Source organism: Siniperca chuatsi, linkage group LG1 (genome assembly GCF_020085105.1).
Source record: "Siniperca chuatsi isolate FFG_IHB_CAS linkage group LG1, ASM2008510v1, whole genome shotgun sequence".
Taxonomy (NCBI): Eukaryota; Metazoa; Chordata; class Actinopteri; order Centrarchiformes; family Sinipercidae; genus Siniperca; species Siniperca chuatsi.
The window spans coordinates 36,323,063-36,344,268 of record NC_058042.1 but is presented as its reverse complement, the minus strand read 5'-3'; the positions used below and the strand labels follow the sequence as shown (position 1 = coordinate 36,344,268).

Sequence of the window (21,206 nt, the reverse complement as noted above, 5' to 3'; positions counted from 1 at the left end):
CTGTCTTGATTCTGGTGGATTATTTGTCCAAACCTATACAAATAAAACCAAATCTACCTGCATGAATAGATACAACTAGAGGGAACTGATACTTTTAATAATAGCACTTAAATAAATAGATGCACACCATACAAGCAGGTCAAAAACAATTATAACCGATAAAAAGCTAAATAAAAAGCTAGTCTGTGAAAAATGTAGCAGCCTGAGCTCCATAAGCAGTCAATCCGATATCAGGATACTGACACTTTCATTAACAATTCCTGAAACAAGCACCTACAAATAAAAATGAGTTCAGTGCAGTTGAGCACCGTTTTGAAAACTGAATAGAGTTCGTACTGTATACAGGCAACGTGTTATGAATACAAAGGAATTGAATGGGCCTCCAAAGGTTATAATGCATTATATGACTCATAGTAACTCATAAACTGTACATGTCCTCATAATGAACTTATGTACAGTTGATCAGCATGCAATATTGAGCATTTTGAAATTTGAACGGAGTTTGCACTGTATAAATGTACCAAGTTAAAATACAGTGGGACAAATTGGGCCACCATAGAGTTCAATGCAACATACAACTCATGAAAACTCAAACTGTGTGTCACCACAGTAAAGTTATGTACAGTTGAGCAGTGGACAGTAATGAGTATTGTGAAATACCAGTGGCATTTAAACCGTACACAATGACTGACATATAGATATGATCCGTATCAATGGGGATTGCCTTTGACTGTTAAAAATTCATTAAGTGTAATAGTGATCAAAATGAAAAGCCCTAGCACTCATCTACAAAGAATTACATATGATTTAACATAGCAGTCGCATACATAAGCATCGCAATCACACGAGTTAACTCACCCAGTTGGTGGAAACTCGCAGCTACTTTAAGAAAAATTGAGAAGATTGTCTAAGATTGTCTTTTTGTGATGGATGTGATAAAACATCAATGGAGAACCAACACACACACACACACACACACAAACACATATATACACACACTCACCCCCAGCTTGCGGCTGCGCATGCGTACGTAGCCCTGCTTGACGATGTCGTTGAAGTTGGAGGCCATCTTCGGAGGGGGGGTGACCTGCTGGCCGTCACTGTGGAGACCATCCAGATGTTTCTTCCCTCCCTAAACCAGTAGTTCCTCACGTTCCCCTCCTACCTTTCCAAAGCTCCCAGATTCTTTTTCCTGCGTGGCTTCCTCTCTTTCACTTTCAGTCTTGTCTGTCGCTTTCAGGACTTTGTGTGTTCTCACATCTCCCACTCTCCCTTTTCTCCTCCTCCTGCTTCCTTTTGCTCTCCTCTGTTGGATTTGTTTCTCCCCTTCTTTGCCTCTTGCTCCTTCTGTGTTTTTCCTTTACTCTGTCTTTCTTTCATTCAATCTTTACGAGATGGGTCGTCCCTCAACTCCCTCCCTCCCTTGGCATCTCTAAGAAATGGACAGAAAAAGAGAGAGAGAGAGTGAGAGAGAGAGAAATATATATATATTATTCATTGAAGAGTGAGGAGCACAACAGTATCGTCCATTATTCATGCTGGTAGCACACATCATTACTGAGGGCAAGTACGCAGGATGGCTGCTTGTGACATGACATTGTGCTGTAATGTGCAGTATACTGTATATCTGGTTAGATGTTGCCTTTGTTTGAGTCTGTGTGTGTTTGAATTTAAGTAAATGAGCACATGTGTGTATATGTGTAGTGCCATGACATAAAGCTGTAATGCATATCAAAGGATATCACAGGAGGTAGCATCTATTAGGAGGTAGGTACTGTATTCAGGAAATAAAAAGGTATAAGGATTAATCTGCTCTCTTATCAGAGCCTGCTCACCCATCATGCCACACTGTTTATTCCCTGCTTCCATCTAGTCCAATCTCCATTTCAAACACTCTGATCTCTTTATCCTTTCCTTTCAGCATATCTGTTATGTTGCAATGCTGCTGGGGATACGTGGTTACAGTATTAACACCTTAGCGCAATGGATCCGGTGTCCTTAGTTGTCTTCATTCGTTACAGCTGCACTCATCTGTTTTTGTTAATGTTAACAATCAAATGACTGTGTAATGTGAGTGCTCCACTCCGCTTTATGCAGCCTTTTATCCTCTTTTAGCTCCAATAAACCCACTGTACTCTTCCAGACCTCTGAATTGCTGTTCACGTCTGGTGTTGTGCCAGTCGGCAGCTATTTCCGCCAGCTGGAGAAACAATCAGCCAATCAGGGCTTTGTAGGCAGGATTAAGATGTGAATGTCATCTCCCTACATAGATACCTAGCTATATCCATAAAAAACAGCGATAGAAAAATTAAATGTTGTTAGTTGACTTGCAGAAATAACAGCTCTTAAACAAGCTGTAAACAATACACTGACATACAGTATTATCACCTTTTAAGATAATATGACAAACATGTTAGCAGTTACTTACAGATCCAGCAGATATGGAGCAACTTTAACATTCATTTGGAGTCATGTTTCTGTTCATCAGATGAATTTAAGTCGAATATTCACTCTCCTTTTAATTCAATTTTGATCTTCATCAACTCCTGAGAAAAATATCTGACTCTGCTAAATACTCCTCTTTATTTACCAGCTTGTTGTAGTTCTCTGTGGGTTCATCACTAAGAGCAACCCACTCATATACATGGGGTAATTTGGTTTAAATATTAGAGCAGCTCTAAATTTGCATATTTCTTTGATCGTGGTGAAAAAAGTTAAGTGAACTGCTCCTAGAATTAGCTATCGTAGCTTCCATGTTAACTGAAAATATCATCGACGGGACAGATACATCACTCCTTTTGTCTAGAACTTCTCACTTCTGGGCACTGAGCAAAGTGCTCAGTGTAAGCTTGTTTGCACTACTGCATTTTTTTTGTTCTACTGGATTACTGGCATGTAGCTGAGCTGAGTTCCTTCGGCACATATAGCAGAGGATATAATGTCGTAGCAGCTGGAGAGTCAGTGTGAAGGTTAGAGAAAGGATTGAGAGGCACAAGAAATTTAAACCTTCTCTTCCATCGATTATCATGGGGAATGTGAAGTCACTCGCCAACAAGGCGAATTAACTAACCACCTTGGTGAACAGTTAAGAGTGCAGCTTGCTCTGCTTCACAGAAACATGGCTAAATGGGAATATAATGGACAGACTGCTTGAACTAGCCGACTTCAGGCTAGTACGGGCAAACGGGGAAATAGTGGTAAGAAGAGAGGTGGAGGTCTTGCTCTCTCTGTTAGCTCTAAGTGGTGTAACCCTGGACACGGGAACTGTGAAGGAATGCATTTGCACTCCTAATATGAAACTGAAGGCAGTAGGATTGAGACCTTATTATCTCCCAGGAGTGTTCAGACGCCACTGTTGCGGTTATTAGCCTACATTCCACCATCTGCTACTGCGGTGGCAAGCGCGAGTGACGTCACGCACACAGTCATCACAGGACTTCAAACGCAACACCCCAGCGCCCTCTAGACTTGGGCAGTATCAAGGTATTGTGGAATACCAGGGTATTTATAAATCCCAAAGGTAGCATTTTCAATGCCATCAAAAATACAGAATAATACCCCCCCACACGCACACACACGCACACACACACACACACACACATCAGATTTTCAGATGGGAGATGTGTTTATTTTCACATATTTTCCTGAAAACTGAAAAATACAATTCAACTCATAATAATACAATCTCATTATAACTCTTTGTTAGTCTTTCCACTGTTCCAACTCTGGTTTGGTCGAAATAAACCCTTAATTCACTGAGTTAGATGTAAAAAATATTCTGGTTCTACAGCTGTTTTTCCCCCATTGCCTCTCTCTGCCGTTGCTGGCGTCTTTGTGCTGCTGGGTTAGCTCACTGAACGAGTCTGTCGCTGAGCAGCAGCTCTCACTCGTTCTTCGGAGCAGACCATTAAATAAGCAAAATAAAATGACAAAAATCACCCCAAAAAAAACCCTACCGATTGTCAATATACTCGTCCAATCGCCCAACATTAGTGGCTGCGTAGGATTGTTTCCGACTCCAAACATTTTCAATAACTAGAGAATTGTAAAGTCGAAAAGTCGAAATGTATTTAAAAAAGATAGATGTAATCATTTCCAAAATTCACAACATGTTTTTAACTTACAAAATATTCAGCTTCAATTCATATTCTGTGGTGTATGGCCTTTCAAAAACATTTTCACTGCGGTCAAAAAACTGTTTGCTGTCCTGTTTGCACAAGGGAGGCATGCACCTGTAATAATGGAGCGGTCTAGCAGCAATCTAACAGCACCATAACTAACCTTAATCTATGAATCACTTTATTCAAATTGAGGATTTTGTTTGAGGATTTCTTTTTTTAGGGGGATGACTTCATAAAATATGACGACGTCATTTGAGAACCTCAATAGGAGTTTCAAATATAAAAAAAATGACATTCGGTACATCACTACTAAGTAGGCTAATTGCATATTAAACAGCACTGTAGGCTAGACAATGTCATACATGCTATAATGACTTCTATCACCAGCAGCTCAGTTTTAACGTTTTGGGGTTTTTTTTTTGCTTTGTTTATACACAAATACCGTCATATACCGTATACCCTGGTGAAATGTCAGAAAGGTACGGAGGTATGAAAAAATACCACCCAAGATACCACCCAAGCCTAGCACCCTCTTAATAACACTTAAAGCATGTGCTGGGCAGCTTGCAGCAGTCTTCCAGCTTCAATCTTTCTTTGAGGTTGGGGAAGGTGCCTAAACTATGGAAGATCTCCAACATTGATCCAGCACCAAAGAAAGGACATCCCAGCACTCTCAATGACTAAAAAGCCTTTGGCACTTAAGTCACATGTCATGAAGACCTTTGAGAAGCTGGTCCTGCACCACCTGAGGACACTGTTAACTGCTTTCCTGGACCCACTGCAGTTTGCATACCACCCAAACATTAGAGTGGAGGATGCCATCATCTTCCTATGGGCCCTTTTCGCACCTGGAGAAGCAGGGAAGCACTGTGAGACTCTTTCAAGAGGTCTTCAACTTCTCTAGTGCTTTCAACACCATCCACCCCTGCCTTCTAAGAGAAAACCTTCTGGCGGTGCAACTGCTCCCCCATACTGTATCCTGGATCACGGACGGAGGTTGTGATAAGCAACACCTCAAGAAACTGTACTGGTGCCATTCCTCTTCAAACTTTAACTCAGGTTCCTGCCACCTTCAAAAGTTTTCTGACGACTTCTTCATTGCTGGATGCATCAACAAAAACAACAAGAAACAGGAGGCCCCCCTGTGCTGGTTATCATCCAGGGAGAGGAAGTCGAGAGGGTGGACTCACAAGCAATGCATGAATGCGTTAAAAGAATGCCATTCATGGAACACTCATGTTTTTGGTGAACAGTCAGGTGAGGTGTGTACTTACATTATCCCAAATGTTTCCAACAATATTCAAACCCAGAGAATTCTGTAATTTTAATCAAGGTAATGGTGCAACAGACAACCACCTCTTCATGAAGTCGGGGTAGATGGATTTGAAGTTCACAAGTAGGAACTCTGACTTTAAGTGATGTTCCATTGTACTTTTTCTAGTAGGAGGTCGGAAATTTTCAAGTTCCGAGTTGTCTGGAACGCAGCATTGTTGTTTTGATGTGAGAGACCCCTAGCGGCAGAAATTACATACTGTGCATTTTTTGAAAAATCCAGAATCTATGAATATGCAAATATTGTTAATTTCAAAGGCTTAACTGCTGAACACAAGGTGTCTCCTACTTCACTGAAAAGTCCATTCTCACTGTATGAGCACTGGAAGTTTAAGCTTCCATGTCACAACTGTTTCATACTGGCCCGTGACTGGCTTCCAAACTAGTTGTGATGTCACAAAATCCTGCTCGGTACATATGCTGCGTTCCAGTCAACGTCATAGGTCAGAATTTCCTAGTGGAAATGTCCGACTTCCGACCTCCAAGCGCTCCAGGTGCACAACGTCAAACGTAGACAAAAAACATGGCAAACTGATGTTTCTTTTTGCAAGTGTACACACAATTTAACTCTCAGCAGTGTACCCTCCTTGCATATATAAACAAAACAGAGGAGGAAACAACGAAGCATGAACAGATGCCATTATGCATATTATTTTACGATACTTTCATACTCAGAAACGTATCAAAATTTTCCAATTCACTAGCCTAATACAATACTGTAGTCTACAAATACATCCTACCCCCCTCCCCTATTGGTTGAAATGTGTGCTTCCATGGGTGATGTCATTATTATGTGACGTCAGACAACTGCTTCTTCATGAAGTCGGGGTATATGGATTTACTCCATTGTACTTTTTCTAGTAGAAGGTCAGAAATGTTTTTTTTCAGGAACAATAATTACAGAGTCCACTCTTTCAGTGTACACATTGGCATGCAGCAGGCGATTTGTTCATTTTTAACACGGGGGCCCAATGTGAGCAAGTTTCAAGGGCACTTTTTGGTCCAAGCTCTGTTAATTTCTGACCTGGCCTTTGGCATGCTGCTGCGCCACTTTCCCTTTCCCCCCATCTGCTGTAGAGAATATCGATCAATTGTTGAGAATTATTACATTTTGATGGAGCGTTTAAATTTTAACCGGTGCCACTTTTTTGGCACTGGTTTAGCTTCCCAGGAAACTCACAGAACAATTGCATGTATTATAAATCAGCTCAGATGATGCTACTCAGCCAATCAAATACGTGCATAACCATTGCGACTCGAGTCAGTGAGTGAGGTACACACACACAGGGAGAGTAGAGACGAGACGAGTCGGAAAAATAATTTCACATGCTGTGTTCTAAAAAGAGAAAAGTAGACAGCGGAAACAGAGCTTTTAAGAATGGACAGACGCTTACACGTTCAATCTTCCCACAGGCAGTTCAAAACCAGTATGTCTCATATGTTCCGGGATCGTGGCGATTATTACGTGGCAATGTGAAGCACCACTACGAGACAAAGCACAGAGGATCTTTTGAGCAGATTAACAAGGAGGACAGATTTTGATCATTTTGCTAACAAGGGGGATGGCACTCCCCCTCGTCCCTCCTCAAATTGCCTACTCTTGGCATGTGAGAAATGTATTAAGATAGACTTGAATGCATGCAATTAAATAAATACATACAGGCAATTAATTAAATTCAAATGCAAAACACCAGGTCATCCCTATAATCTGAAAGTCTGCAGTAATGTATTTTATGATGTTTTTATGATTGATGTATCTTTATAGCGGTAGGAGCTCTGTTAAAAAAAATTGTCCACCATGAAACTGAAGTGAATGTTTGAACAGATCCTTGCTGTTGAGTGTCTTTCCTTTGAAAAACTCATATGTAGGCAGATAAGAGTACTACAAACTATATCATCTTCTTTGATTTTAGACATGATGGTCTCAAAACCGAGTTTAGCACACATTCCAAGTCCAAATAAACTGTTATGTAACATTTTGCTCAAATCTAACGCACAAGAGAGCTGGTATCACAGTCCTCAGTATAAGAAAAATACACTCCTTCAGTCTGTTGATGGACTGGTTCAAGCACAAAGAGCATACCCAACCTAGTGCTGGAGGAAGCTATTTGTGAAGTACAGCAGAAACACACACAAAGACACACATTTCCCCTTCAGACAGCGAGGACACTTGCCGTCTTCACTGACTCACTTGCGGTAATGAAACTGATATACAAGTGGCGATGTGGCTTATACGACCATTTATGCATGTGCAACCTAATGTGCATGTGTGTGGGAGTGTGTGTTTGCCATCAGGCTAGGAGCAGTGGGGCAGACAGTTCCCATTGGGCTCAGTGGTAAATCTCCCTGACAACAGTGGAACAGAGACATTAAACTTTAACAAGGGGATCATTAATACAGTACACACAGGCGCACGCACGCACGCACGCACGCACGCACGCACGCACGCGCGCACGCACACACACACACACACACACACACACAAGACTGGCAAAAGAGGGAGAGACTTATCATTATAGCATGGTTTAGTATGTTGGTTTAGCTGAGTGGCTCAGGCACGAAAGACTATTAAACATTAAACATACCAAATCAGACTAAAAGGAAGAGCACACAATCATGCAAAAACACCCACAGTGTCAATGACTAGAACATACAAATGCACATATGTGTAAATACAACAATAATCTTTGTCACCATCCTAATGGAGGCAGAGTATCTAGGGCTAATATGACACGCCTGTGTTCAATTGAACCACCTTAAATATTGTGGTCAGAATGCACTGTGTTCAAGGTATGTTCACCATAAATAATTAAGCACATTGCTAGGAAGCCTCTAGTAGGCCTTACTCTTCATTTTAGTACTGCCAGGTACAAGGGATGAAGGATTTGGGGAAAATATCAAATTATCAAACATCAATTGTGATTTTTCTGACCAATATTGCAATTGTAATTTAAAGCTGCTCTAATCAATATTTTTATGTTAACAATGGATCAAATGACTATGTTATGTGAAAGGGGTTGCTCATAGTGACAAACCCACAGAGAACCCACCTTACTCTGCTGTTCCCCTCAGCCTTACTGAGCATTTTAACATCTTTTGGCTCATTGTTTTGGTTTTACAACTCGCAACTGTTTTGGTTTCTCTTTGTGTAATGTAAATGCTTTATGCAGATTTAAATTGCAATTATTCTCTAAAAATTAAACTTAAAACCTATGTGGTGGTCTACACAGTACTAAACACAATAAGTTTGTACCAATAATCACTACCTTAGTTTATACATGAAAGGAATCGGATAAAATGATACAATTGCTTGTTTAAGTCCTAGCCTTGGCCAGTTTTTTGGTGAAGAAAATATCAATTTAGTGTAGTGTGTACTACATATGCTGTAGTATATACAGTATAATATATAGTATAATATATAGTATTAAGTATATTACATTCAAATACAATATAAAAAATCATCATGACATTCATTATATATTAACTAACAACAGCATCATAGTTGTCCACGGTGTAAATGTTTTGATATCCAACAACCCCTAATGATACTATTGACAGCTCTGCACCGTAGCAGCTTGAGCTAACGTTAGCTTCAAAGACTGACAAGCTAGATGAACTACTTCATAGCCCCGAACCCCAAAAGGTCCTGATTTGGAGCTTCTAAGGTGATACGTTTAAAACAATAATATGATGTGCGTAGCAGTTTAACTGGGGAATTATGAATACTGTCAACTATCAGCCAGCTGTCAGTCACTCAACAACAATCTAGTTGCTAACCAGAAATATGTATCAGAAAATGCTGTGATGCGATTAGCAAGATTGGTTATTTAGAGTGACTCACCACTCTGTCTTTTATAACAGCACAACAATACAGTACACTCTCGATCTTTCCAAACATCGTAATAATACAGTGGTGCTTCTTAATTCTCAAATAAACCATCCTTGATCGAGTATACAGTAAAAACTACTGAGAGTGGCACGTAGTGAGCTTATTAACCAGAAAACAGCAAACTGTTTAATTTCATGGTTTGGCCATCTCACAGATTTAACGGTTATTAGCTAAATGGTAAATAGACTGTACTTATATAGCGGCTTTCTAGTCTTTTCCGACTACTCAAAGCGCTTCAACTACATATCACATTAACCCCATTCACACACATTCATACACTGATGGCAGGTGCCATCAGTTCAAAGAAAGTAAATCATTCACACACATTCACAGCTACAGCTTAGTAAATTCTCTGGCAACAGTTTCAGTCTGTTAAACAGTCACCGTCGCAGACAACAACTATCACCTCTAACAGCTTAAGGCATTGATCATTTCATTTAAATCATGGCTCTTGTGATTTGGAAACTGCACTCATTCAAATCACAATTTTGATATCAAAACAATTAATCTTATAGGCTTTTCAGCTACTAATGTCTACTGGGATACTGTCACAGTTGTGAGTGCAGGCAGCAGGGGAAGGACCCAAACGCAGACAAAACAGGCAGACTGGTTCAATGATTTATTGTACATGAATGAGTTTAATGGTTGACAAGCTGTACAGGCAGGCAGATTCAGATCCAGGTCCAGGTAAAGCAGCAGAGTCAGAGGGGTCAGGTTGAAAACCAAAGTACAAGGCACATGGCAACTAGGATGAACTGGCAAGGGTACAAAGGATCTGGGCTGGTGTCAGTAGTGAGTGAAGGTTACATGGACAATATTTCTTCAACCCGGAAATATAACAGACGAAGATGTAGAAGTGGTCCTGCCTGTTAATCCAATTTTCAAGATGGACCCACATCGTACCCTGGGAACAATACATGCGTTTCTGCTGTTCTTTCTAATTAAGCAGTAATCTCAGCAGCACATACTTCTCCTGCAATCTTTCAACAGGGGGAGAGTGCAAGAGGACCTTTATAGCTCATCAAGAACGTTAAACTTGGTGCCCCTTCCTCCTCCAAATACCAGGAGCCAGTGGATTGAAGCCCAAAGCAAAGACTGGTGGGATAGAGTTGTCCTCACAGTTTACCGATCAAGAATGGAAGCAAAATTTCCGAACGACACAACCATTGCTCGGGAAATTATGCACGTTAATGGAGAAGGACATATATATATAAAAAAGAGCTCCAATTCCACTTATAATGCGAATCGTGATCGTACTTATGTGCTGCAGGCTGTAGTCAACGACAAATGCTGGTTGGACATCTCTTCTATCGGTCACGCTATAGTAGGCCTATGCTATATTATTCTAAGACCTTAATTTTTAGGCTGTTCCCTGGTGTAAACAATGCAACCAAACAGCTGATGTGCAGCGGTGCCCTGGCCGAGTAGCAGGAGAAGAAGTTCCACGGTGAAAAAAAGTACCAAAACACTTTCTACTCTCATTTTCGTAAAGAGCGTAGTTTAAATTATACTTACACACAAGTTACTCAAGTTTTGAAGACATAATTGCCTACTGCAGTTCTATTTTGTAGGCATCAAATGGCCTCTATTATTCAGTAACCCGGGCCGCGGCAGTGAGAGTGCCGAATCCTAACCACTAGACCACCAGGGAACTAAGACAATGAGTCGGAGCTACGGCAACAGGCAGCATGCACGTTGGCGCATGCGCACTTATGCCAACAGCAACTGGTTGGAGGATGCTGGTGATCGTACTGCCTAGCCTACCCTAATCCTAGCCAGCCAGTGAATGCCAGTGGTGCAAAGGGGGCATTGACCACATATATGGCCACCCACTTCATACAGGGCATCTGCATTAACAGAACATCAGAATAAAAAAACTAAAACAAATCTGGGACACAAAGGCACAGCAATGCTCTTTTAATGGACAGAAAAAAATGTTCAAACATTCAAATAAGGTCACTCTTGTAAATAAGTGCCAGTGCACTGCATAAAAAAAAATGTTGTGCAGAGCTGTGCCAGGGCATATAAAAAAATATTTCACATTGCGCCCAATATAAAAACATGTGTCCATAGAGCTTCAATACTATACAATGCACATTCAAAAAAGTTGTCATTGTGCAGAGCTTTAAATTGAATCCTAAAGTGCAAATACACTGCCTTTTACACGGCAGTGTAGGTAAATTCAAACTGTATAACATGTCCCAGTGCTGTTAAGAGACAGCTGTCCCTGTAGCAGCTACATAAATCGCTACATTATACTAACATACGTTCACCTGTAACCGTTGTTAAAACAAACAGGGGAAAAAAAGGAAATCTGTTCACACATTCATCTCCAATAGTTGCTGACAGTTCTGCTGAACATAAAATAGTAACAATTTACTCAAACCACTGCCACTAACAACTTTTGGAACAGATTTGGTTTACTTTTAATATTTAACCTAGGTCATGGAGTTTATAGTCAGAGTTGTAGTTTTCACTTTAGTTTGGGTTGGGAATAGTGAGCAGGACTGCTGCTACAGCTTGGTCCTGGGTGTGTGGAGGGGTTTGATGACCCAGGAGACGATTATTTGTGCGGGAGCTTTCTTCCATGAACCTCGAGAGGAGCCTCTCTTCCCTTTGTTGATATGTTGAGAAGGACTGTGTACGCACAGCTTTTGCGTAACTAGATGAGGTTGGTCTTGCTCCTACAAAGGCATTGTGGAACACACCAATTAGTTTGTATGAAATTCTTTTTTCACATTTATACAAAATATAAAAGATAAAGTATATAAACTGAATGTATAATGTCTTCATTAGCAGGTAACCCAAGAAACACATAATATATATTTAATCATGATTCAAAGAAACAAGTCTAAATCTAATTTTTATTATTTTTCAACACCTCTTTCTTCCCTTGAACTGGACACACCATTTTTAGTGGGTGTAGCACACATTTCTTCCCTGCCTGCCTGCCACAACCAAGAATAAACAACTTTTACAAACTGGGTACATTTGCAGGCAGTGTTCCTGGCTCCAAACAGCACAGCTAATTGATAACTCAAAGCTAATTTATTGCTTGTGTCCACATCACCAAGGGCATTCATTCTGAACAGCTTGTTTAGGCTTGTGAATCTGAAGACATTTTCCCCCAGCACCTAAATAACATTTCAGACTGCCAAATCCATACACAGACTAGGCAAAACCTGTTTTCCATAATATGTCCCCTTTAACACATAGCTTACTCGTTTTGGTGGTACATGGCTCTTTAGAGGTATGGGGACAACTGTGTTCTGTCTCCATTGATATCTGTTGGGTAATGCTGTTGTCTGTCTCTTCAGTGCTGGTATTCTCATCTTCTGAGTGATGAAAACAAAACATAGTTATAGGTAGTTATAGTAGCCATCTCAAATTGTTGGCTAGAACAGTTCTGAAATGTTTAGAAACACACACACACACACACACACACCATATTTGCTGGTCCCTGGCTGTAATATGTAGCTTTAACTCTACTTTAATGTTAGCTAACATTACATATCACAATAACGTTGCTCGACTTTCAGGTTAACGTTACGTTAGGTTACAAGGTGGGAAACCTCACCAGCCACAGCTCGTCTGTTAAAAGTTCACCAGCCCCTTTAACGTTACAGGAATAGAATAGAAATGACGTTACGAACATGTGGCTAACGGTGGCTGGCTGGTACTTCCCATCATGTTTATTCAGCTAATGTTGTGCCGTTAGTGTTAGCTGTTAAGACTGAACTTACCAGTAATGCTGCTGTCCTCTTGAGTAGGAACTTTGATTTGGTCGATGGTCCGGTGGTGTTGGGAATTAAAATGGTTTAAAGGGGCACCAAATTGTGTGGGTGCAATCAATTAATTTTGGCTATCAGACTTATCAAAGATAATAATAAATAATAACTTTAATATTAAAGTTCATTGGGGCACCACCCTTTAGGAAGGGAACATGATAGCCAATTCAGTCTCATAAAATATACTAAACTATGAATTTTGAACTCTGATTAATAATTTAATTACCAACTCAAGGTTGGCATTATTCACTCTTGTGCAACATTAAAGAAACCAGTATGTATATCCACAAGCGTTTATTAAAAAGATAATAAAAGCAAAAACACACAATTTAAATCTAACTAAATTGCACTAAACTATAGAACAAAGGGGAGTGTGAAACAAAGAAAGTGATCAGAAACAAAGAAAGCATGTGAAGCAAATCGAAGTATATGTGTGTGATCTGTAAGCTAACAGTGCCAAGTTAAGAGAGACAGTTGCATGTAAATACTCTCTGTGTGAAGCATAACTAACATCAACTTAGCATATGGCTAACAAATAACCTAACAGATGAAAATCACTTCAATAAACCTCAGAAAAAACAAATCAATACATGTAACGTTACATTACAAAAGTTAAGCAGTCCTGTGCTTAGCCACGTACACTGTTACTCTATGCTATGACCAGTTATGTTACATTAAGTTACCAGTCCATGGAGGGAAAAAGGTTTGCTGCTCCATTAGCTGGCGATGTGGATGAGCCAGGTGGAGAAAAAAATCGTGGTTCCGATTCAGTCTTTGCTGTGCAGTGTACGCTTGTGCAGATTGGAGGAAGCGATTGCTCCATTCTTTGTTCTCCTCCTTGGATCTAACTAAGCTTTGTTGCAGAAATATTACGCAGGCTCTCGTGTCACTGGAGAAAAGAGAGCGAAACAAAGGGCAGCTGACCCTTTTATTGACCTGGTGACATCATGGGTCAAAAGTCCCACTGACCCATGGTAGCTGAAAGTTGGGTGTGAATACCTGAGGATTGTGGGAGACTGAGTTCAGTGGCTCAGTTTCATAATAAAAGTTCAGTTTAGGTCACACAAATGAACAAATTAATTTGTAAAGTCCCAGTGGTCCCAACCGTAGATTCGGGCTTTGTTCATCATCATTACCGAGCTAGTGGCTAATGTCGGCTCACTGCTACCAGGGTGACATACCTAGACAACAGATGCGAGGACCTGGAAAGCAGAATGCGGAGGAAGAACATTCGTCTTCTGGGAGTACCAGAAGGACCGGCTGACCCAGTTTGTGTCCCAGCTGCTTCAGGAGCTGCTCAGCCTAGAGGAGACCACACCCTGCATAGCCGATCCCAGAATAGAGAACCTCCGCAACCCTTTGTCATCTGGGTGCATTTCTTTGACGTCCACAATGACATACTGAAGAGATCTGGAGAAGCATCTCCTCTCCCCTATAACGGTAGGAGAGTCTGGATATTTGCAGCTACACCACGGTTGTGGTTAAGAAGCAGGCTAGATTCAGAGATGTGAAGCGCCGGTGACCAGGCGTGAAGTTCGGCCTCATCTACCCTGCGGTTCTGAGACTGACTCTACCGGATGGCTCCACGCACAGATTCGAGGACCCGACTCTTGTGGCCGATTTCATCAAAAAAAGAGTGAAAACAGCTGTTGTGCCACATAGTGTGGAACAATAAAAATAAATAGTAAGACTTTATTTATGGAGCACTTATCAAAACAAAGTACAAAGTGCTACACAGAGAGAGAAATAAAATACCACAGTGAATGATAAAATACATTAAAAAAACAATAAAATAAACAGACAGCTCAGGTCTTGTGTCAAAGAAGACACTGACTCAGACAACCTAATTTCTTTGGGCAAGTTGTTCCAGAGCCTCGGGGCCCTGATAGCAAAAGCTCTGTCCCCCTTAGTTTTCATCCTGGATTCAGGAACAGACAGAAGACCCCTGCCCGAAGATCTCAAACTACGTAAAGGTTCATAAGGGATTAAAAGGTCTGAAATATAATCTGGAGTCAGGCCATGAAGAGCCTTAAAAGTAATCAATAAGATCTTAAAATCAATCCTAAAACAAACAGGGAGCCAATGTAAAGAGGCTGAAACAGGTGTGATGTGGTCGTACCTCTTGGTCCTGGTTAAAAGCCTAGCAGCTGAGTTCTGTACAGTCTGCAGTCGTTTCAGAGTTTTTTGATTAAGACAAGTGAACAAACTGTTACAATAATCAAGGCGTGAGGCGATAAAAGCATGTACAACAGTTTCTGCATCACTAAAATTTAAAATAGATCCAATTTTTGCAATATTTCTCAGGTGATAAAACATGATTGTGATATGTTGCTCAAAACATAAATTGCTATCAAACAGGACACCAAGATTTCTTGCAACATTCTTGACGTGTTGTAACAGGTTACCAGTAGATGGCAGTATTTGTTTAGTGATGTGTTAGGGCCCAATAACAAGGATTTCTGTTTTATTTGAGTTGAGCTGAAGAAAACATTCACAAAAAATTGACATCCAGTTTTTTCTTTATGTCAGACAGGTAGTCCTGCAGAGAACTCAGCATACTGAGGTCAGTGGGCTTCACAGGGAGGTACAACTGTGTTTCATCCGCATAAAAATGAAAAGAAATCCCATGTCTGCGGATGACATCACCCAAGGGGAGCATATATAAGGAGAACAGTATTGGTCCCAGAATTTAACCTTGAGGCACACCATAGTTGATATGGGAAAAGGATGACATGAAGTTATTAATGGCAACACAGAATTTCCTATTGGACAGATGAGAACCAGTCTAGTGCAGTGCCCAGTCTATCTAAAAGAATGCCATGATCAACTGTGTCAAAGGCAGCACTTAAGTCCAGCAGAACAAGAATTAAGCACATGCCTGCGTCGTCATTCATTAAAAGGTCATTACTGACTTTGAGAAGAGCTGTCTCAGTGCTGTGGTGCTGACGAAAGCCAGATTGGAAAGGTACAATTGTTTTCCACAGCAGCGAGAAGCTGCTTAGAAACAATTTTTTTGAGAATCTTGGAAATAAAAGGCAATTTGGAGATTGGGTGATAGTTATCCAGGAGGGCAGGATCAAGCCCAGGTGTTTTTAGGACAGGCTGGACACAAGCAGTTTTAAAGTAATCTGGGACGCAGCCAGTAGACAGTGAGCTGTTCAAAATAGTTAGCAAATGGGGCGCAATACAATCCATAACTTCCAATAAAAACCTAGTTGGGATTTTGTCCAGAGGGCTGGAGGATACTCTCATAAGAGACATGATGTCTGCGAGTTCAGGCAGAGTAACAGCAGAAAAATTGCTCAAAGAATCCCTGAGTGGGTGATCCACATCTGAAAAGGCAGGATTGGGGGTGATACCAGATCTTATTAACTCCACCTTTCCAGCAAAGTGCAAAAGACACTTTTCACCATCAGCATCACAATCAGCAGAGGCACAAGGAGAGGCGGGGTTAACTAACTGATCCACAGTCTTAAATAGGAATCTGGGGTTGTGCTGATGGGCTGAAATAAGTACAGAGAAATGGCATGTTCTTGCATCTTTCACCATCCTATTATAAAGGAGTAATAACTCTTTCATGGCCACAAAGTGGACCTGGAGACCTGATTTCTTCCATCTGCGTTCTGCTCTTCTGCATTTCCTTTTACAGCTTCGAATACTGTCATTTAACCATGGCTGTTTTCTAGTCTTTGAGTTTGGTCCATTTTTCAGAGGAGCTATGAGATCTAAGGTTGAAGAACACAGGTAGTTAAAAGAATCAACCAAATCGTTGGTGTTGGAGGAATCAGGAAACACATTGCCAGGAGAATTGAACAGTGTACAGAATTTTGAGGCACTATGCTCATTAATGCCACGTGTGTACTTATAATTCAGTACTAGTAGCCTGTAATTCACAGTTAAAAACAAATGGTTGGTTAGCTGATCTGGTCAGCAGGCTAGTTAGCAGGCTAGGTGACAGGCTGGTTGGCTGCCTAAAGTGACTTTGCTGGGTTCACTGATACTTGAATGCTCCCCACTATAATGCGATATAATGCAGATATGCATATATATATTTTATTCCACTTTATTCCACAAAGTGCTCCACCACCTTCATCATTTGAAAGCTCACATCATCTTTCTCCAAGAAACTCATCTCAAGGTATAACAACACTCAAGTCTTAGGTGCAGATGGGTGGGTCGCATGTTCCATTCCCCATTTCAGAGTAAGGCAAGAGGGGTGGCTATTTTACTTCACAGATCAGTACCTTTAACATGTTCTAATGTGATCGCTGATCCCAATGGTAGACATGTAATTGTCAGTGGTAGGCTGTTCAATACAAATATACTTCTTGTTAATATTTATGCTCCTAATTGGGACAATGGTGATTTTTTTTTAAATTGGGTTTTATCTAGAAGCCACAATATGTCCTCTCATATGTTGATCTTAGGCGGTGAACTTAACTGCTGGTTAGACCCACTTTTGGATCGATCCTCCACTGAAACTACTACCCTGTCAACCTCAGCTACGGTTGTCCTAAGTTTTAAGTCTGAATTCGCAGTTTCAGACCCTTGGAGAATTTGGAACCATCTAGAAAAGCATACTCTTTTTTTCTCACCAGTTCACCACAGTTTTACGTGCATAGACAACTTCCTTGTAGATGACAGACTTCTCTATTCCATATCTTCATGTTCATAAAACCCAGTTGTTGTATCTGGTTACTATGGAAGTAGTCTTTCAAACTGTTGACAACCTGTGACTAAATACTGGCAGCTAAATACTCAACTGCTTAGTAATGACAACTTCTCAATTTTGCTTCGGATCAAATTTACTTTTATTAATAGAACCCAAAACATCTCTGCGTCTACTCTCTGGGAAACTTTGAAAGCTTATATCAGGGGTGAAATTATTTCCTATAATGTAACCTTGGAGTTATCTTTGATCAGGATTTATCCTTTAACTCCCAGGATTGCCTTCTTTGACCTACATAACATTGCAAAAATCAAGCAAATCCTGTCTCAAAATGATGCAGAAAAACTAGTGCATGCATTTGTTACTTCTATGCTGGATTATTGCAATTCCTTATTATCAGGCTGCCCAAATAAGTCCCTTAAGACTCTCCAGTTGATCCAGAATGCTGCAGCACATGTACTGACAAAGGAGATCACATTTCTCCAATATTAGCTTCTCTGCACTGGCTCCCTGTAAAATCCAGAATAGAATTTAAAATCCTTCTCCTCACCTACAAAGCTCTTAATGGTCTGGCACCATCATATCTTAAAGATCTCATAGTACCATATAGTACCATATTATCCGACTAGAACACACGATCCCAGGATACAGGGTTACGTGTGGTTCCTAGAGTCTCCAAAAGTAGAATGGGAGCCAGAGCCTTCAGTTATCAAGCTCCTCTCCTGTGGAATCACATCCCAATTTGGGTTTGGGAGGCAGACACCATCTCCACATTTAAGAGTAGGCTTAAGACTTTCCTCTTTGATAAAGCTAATAGTTAGGGCTGGCTTGGGTGAGTCCTGAACCATCACTTAGTTTTGCTGCTATAGGCCTAGACTGCCGGGGACTTCCCATGATGCACCTCTCTCCTCTCTCCTCCTCTCCCCTCTCCATCTGTATGCATTTTTATCCCATTACTGCATGTTACTAACTCGGCATCTTTCTCCCGTGGTTTTGTGCTTTCTCGTCTCTCTCCTCTCTCCTTCTGTTGCTTTCAGCAGGTATTTCTACCTCATGAGCTGCAGAGTCTGGATCTGTGATTGTGGGCCACTTGCTGCCCCCGTGTTCCTGCTCGACAACTGCTACTACAGTTGTTATTATTAGTCTTATTACTATTATCACTATTATTCCTATCACTATCATTAAATTATTATTACTTTATTAATATTACCACTACCATTACATTGTTATTATTTTGAAATTCAAAGTTAAGACTAAATCTAAAATAGCTGCCAAAATGAACACTGCGTTCCTGACATGGATGCTTGCTTTTGTACCATTTTGATGTCTCTGGAGATTCTGAGTTTATGAAACTAGACCACTGCATTTCATGCTTATTTTTAATACTTATAAGTATTTCTGTTATAGGTCATGCGCCCCATACAGAACTTAACGATCCACTGACTATGCTATCATAACTCAGGTTTGATGATATGCTATTAAGTCCACTGAAACGAAACCAATGAGCATCAGTATTGGTATAAAAGAGCCATAATGACTAACATTGGATAAGCACCATCATGACTAGAAGGAGGAAAAGGAATGCATTTACAACCCTTCCCCGCAAAACTCCTTTCCTTTTTTTTCCTTCCCTTGACCATATGAACATCAGATGGAAGTCTAGGTCCGTCTTTGTTTATTCTTTTCTTTATTTCACCAGGCATCTGTGGACTTCCATACACCAAGTGTGACCCTTGGAGCAACAATGAAACTTTGCTGTAGGCTAAATGAGCGTTTGGGTGCGTGTACAATCATAGAAAAAAGGGGACAATAGAACATTTGCCTCAGGAATCACAAACAGAGAAGAAGAAGAAGAAGAAGAAGAAGAAGAAGAAGAAGAAGAAGAAGAAGAAGAAGAAGGGACAATAATCTGGCCACTTCATTCTAGTGATGATTAAAAAAGGCTCCAAGAACATTTAGCCCAACTGAACTGATTTACTGTTTTGAACACTCAAACTGTGCATTTTGACACCTCTCCCCTCTGATTTGGTCATATAAAAGAAGGCTTAGAAATAATACAAGACCAAAAACTATAAAAGACAAAATATAAAAAAAAAAAAAATTACAAAACAACCTGCAATGGCCGAAAACTGAGTATATGTGTTTTAACATGACTTTAATTATTTTCAAATGGGTTTCGACTGCACCATCAGATTCAATGGGTTAGTTATTCCTGCTTCCTGTTACATATACCTGCTTGAATAGTGATCAGTTATTGAAAACACACACACACAGAAGGCATCTTGTCGAAGCAAGATATAAATCGTAACAAGGGAACAGCATCGATTTACTGATGCGCCCTCATTGATCCTGTTTGGCTCTTCCTGTGTGTGTTTGTGTGTATGATGACACTGGATCAATCGAGTGTTCACAGTCTATTCTCTGACAAGCCAGCAGCCCTCATAACAAAACACACCCAGCTACAATTCAAACTCTTCTCACCCACACTGACAAAAGTGTTAAACATCTATATTGGGGTGCAACGGTTCACAAAATTCACGGTTCGGTTTGATACCACTCAGTGGTGTTACAGTTCGTTATGTTTTCGATACAGCAAAAGTAGAAATGCCAGAGAAATTTCCTTGATTTTTAAAACATCATAAAGTATGATCTTTTTTACTTTGATCAATGATGGCCCATCTTCAGAGGTGTCTTCTTACAAAAACAACTCCTAATAAAATATGGTATTGTAGTAGTTATAAACAAATACAATAAAATAAAATAAACAACAGACACTCCGCTCCGGTGGCATCTATCGTTTTTCCAACCTAATTCTCATTTATGATGTTCTAAGTCCCATTTGTGGTCTGATAAATAGTAAATTGATCACATTCAGTGGCCATCATCACTATTTTACAAGCTAAGTTACTGTAGCTGTCATATGCCGTCGAGCACACAGGCAAGAGGATGAGCCAGTGCTCACAAGCACTGGTCGCTGCCTAGTCTTGCATAGCCAGACCTATCTCTACACTTCATGTTAGTGCTGTGCCAGATAGTTGCTGCCCAGATGGCCAATCAGAAGAAAGTGGGCTTTTAGGGAGGGGGTCTTGAAGAGACAGGAGCTAAAATGGCTTGTTTCAGACAGAGGATGAACTGAGGGACTGCATAAAGGGCCAGTATAAGATAAATAAGTGAAATATGCTTATTCTCTTTTGAGAAGATCAATATCACTCTCATGTCTGTATACTACATATGAAGCTAGAGCCACCAGGAGCTTAAAAAACACAAAGTGATGTTTTTACATTTCGTTTTTTGTACGGATTAAACAACCAAGTGTTGATTAATTAATGTTGCTTGGTGGATTTTTTTGCCTTTGGACAGAGCCAGGCTAGCTGTTTGCCCTTCCAGTCTTTATGCTGAGCTAAGCT

General features: G+C 40.4%; 1 protein-coding gene across 1 annotated transcript in view; it reads right to left on the bottom strand.

The window, feature by feature from the left end:
• The window catches only part of dok4 (docking protein 4), a 107,883-nt gene that overhangs the window by 49,011 nt on the left and 37,666 nt on the right, over window positions 1–21,206 (bottom strand). The window contains exon 2 of the mRNA XM_044197364.1: window positions 1,004–1,432. Within this exon, the coding sequence (XP_044053299.1) occupies window positions 1,004–1,069 (66 nt within the window). The 5' untranslated portion in view covers window positions 1,070–1,432. The remainder of the gene's footprint in view (window positions 1–1,003; window positions 1,433–21,206) is intronic.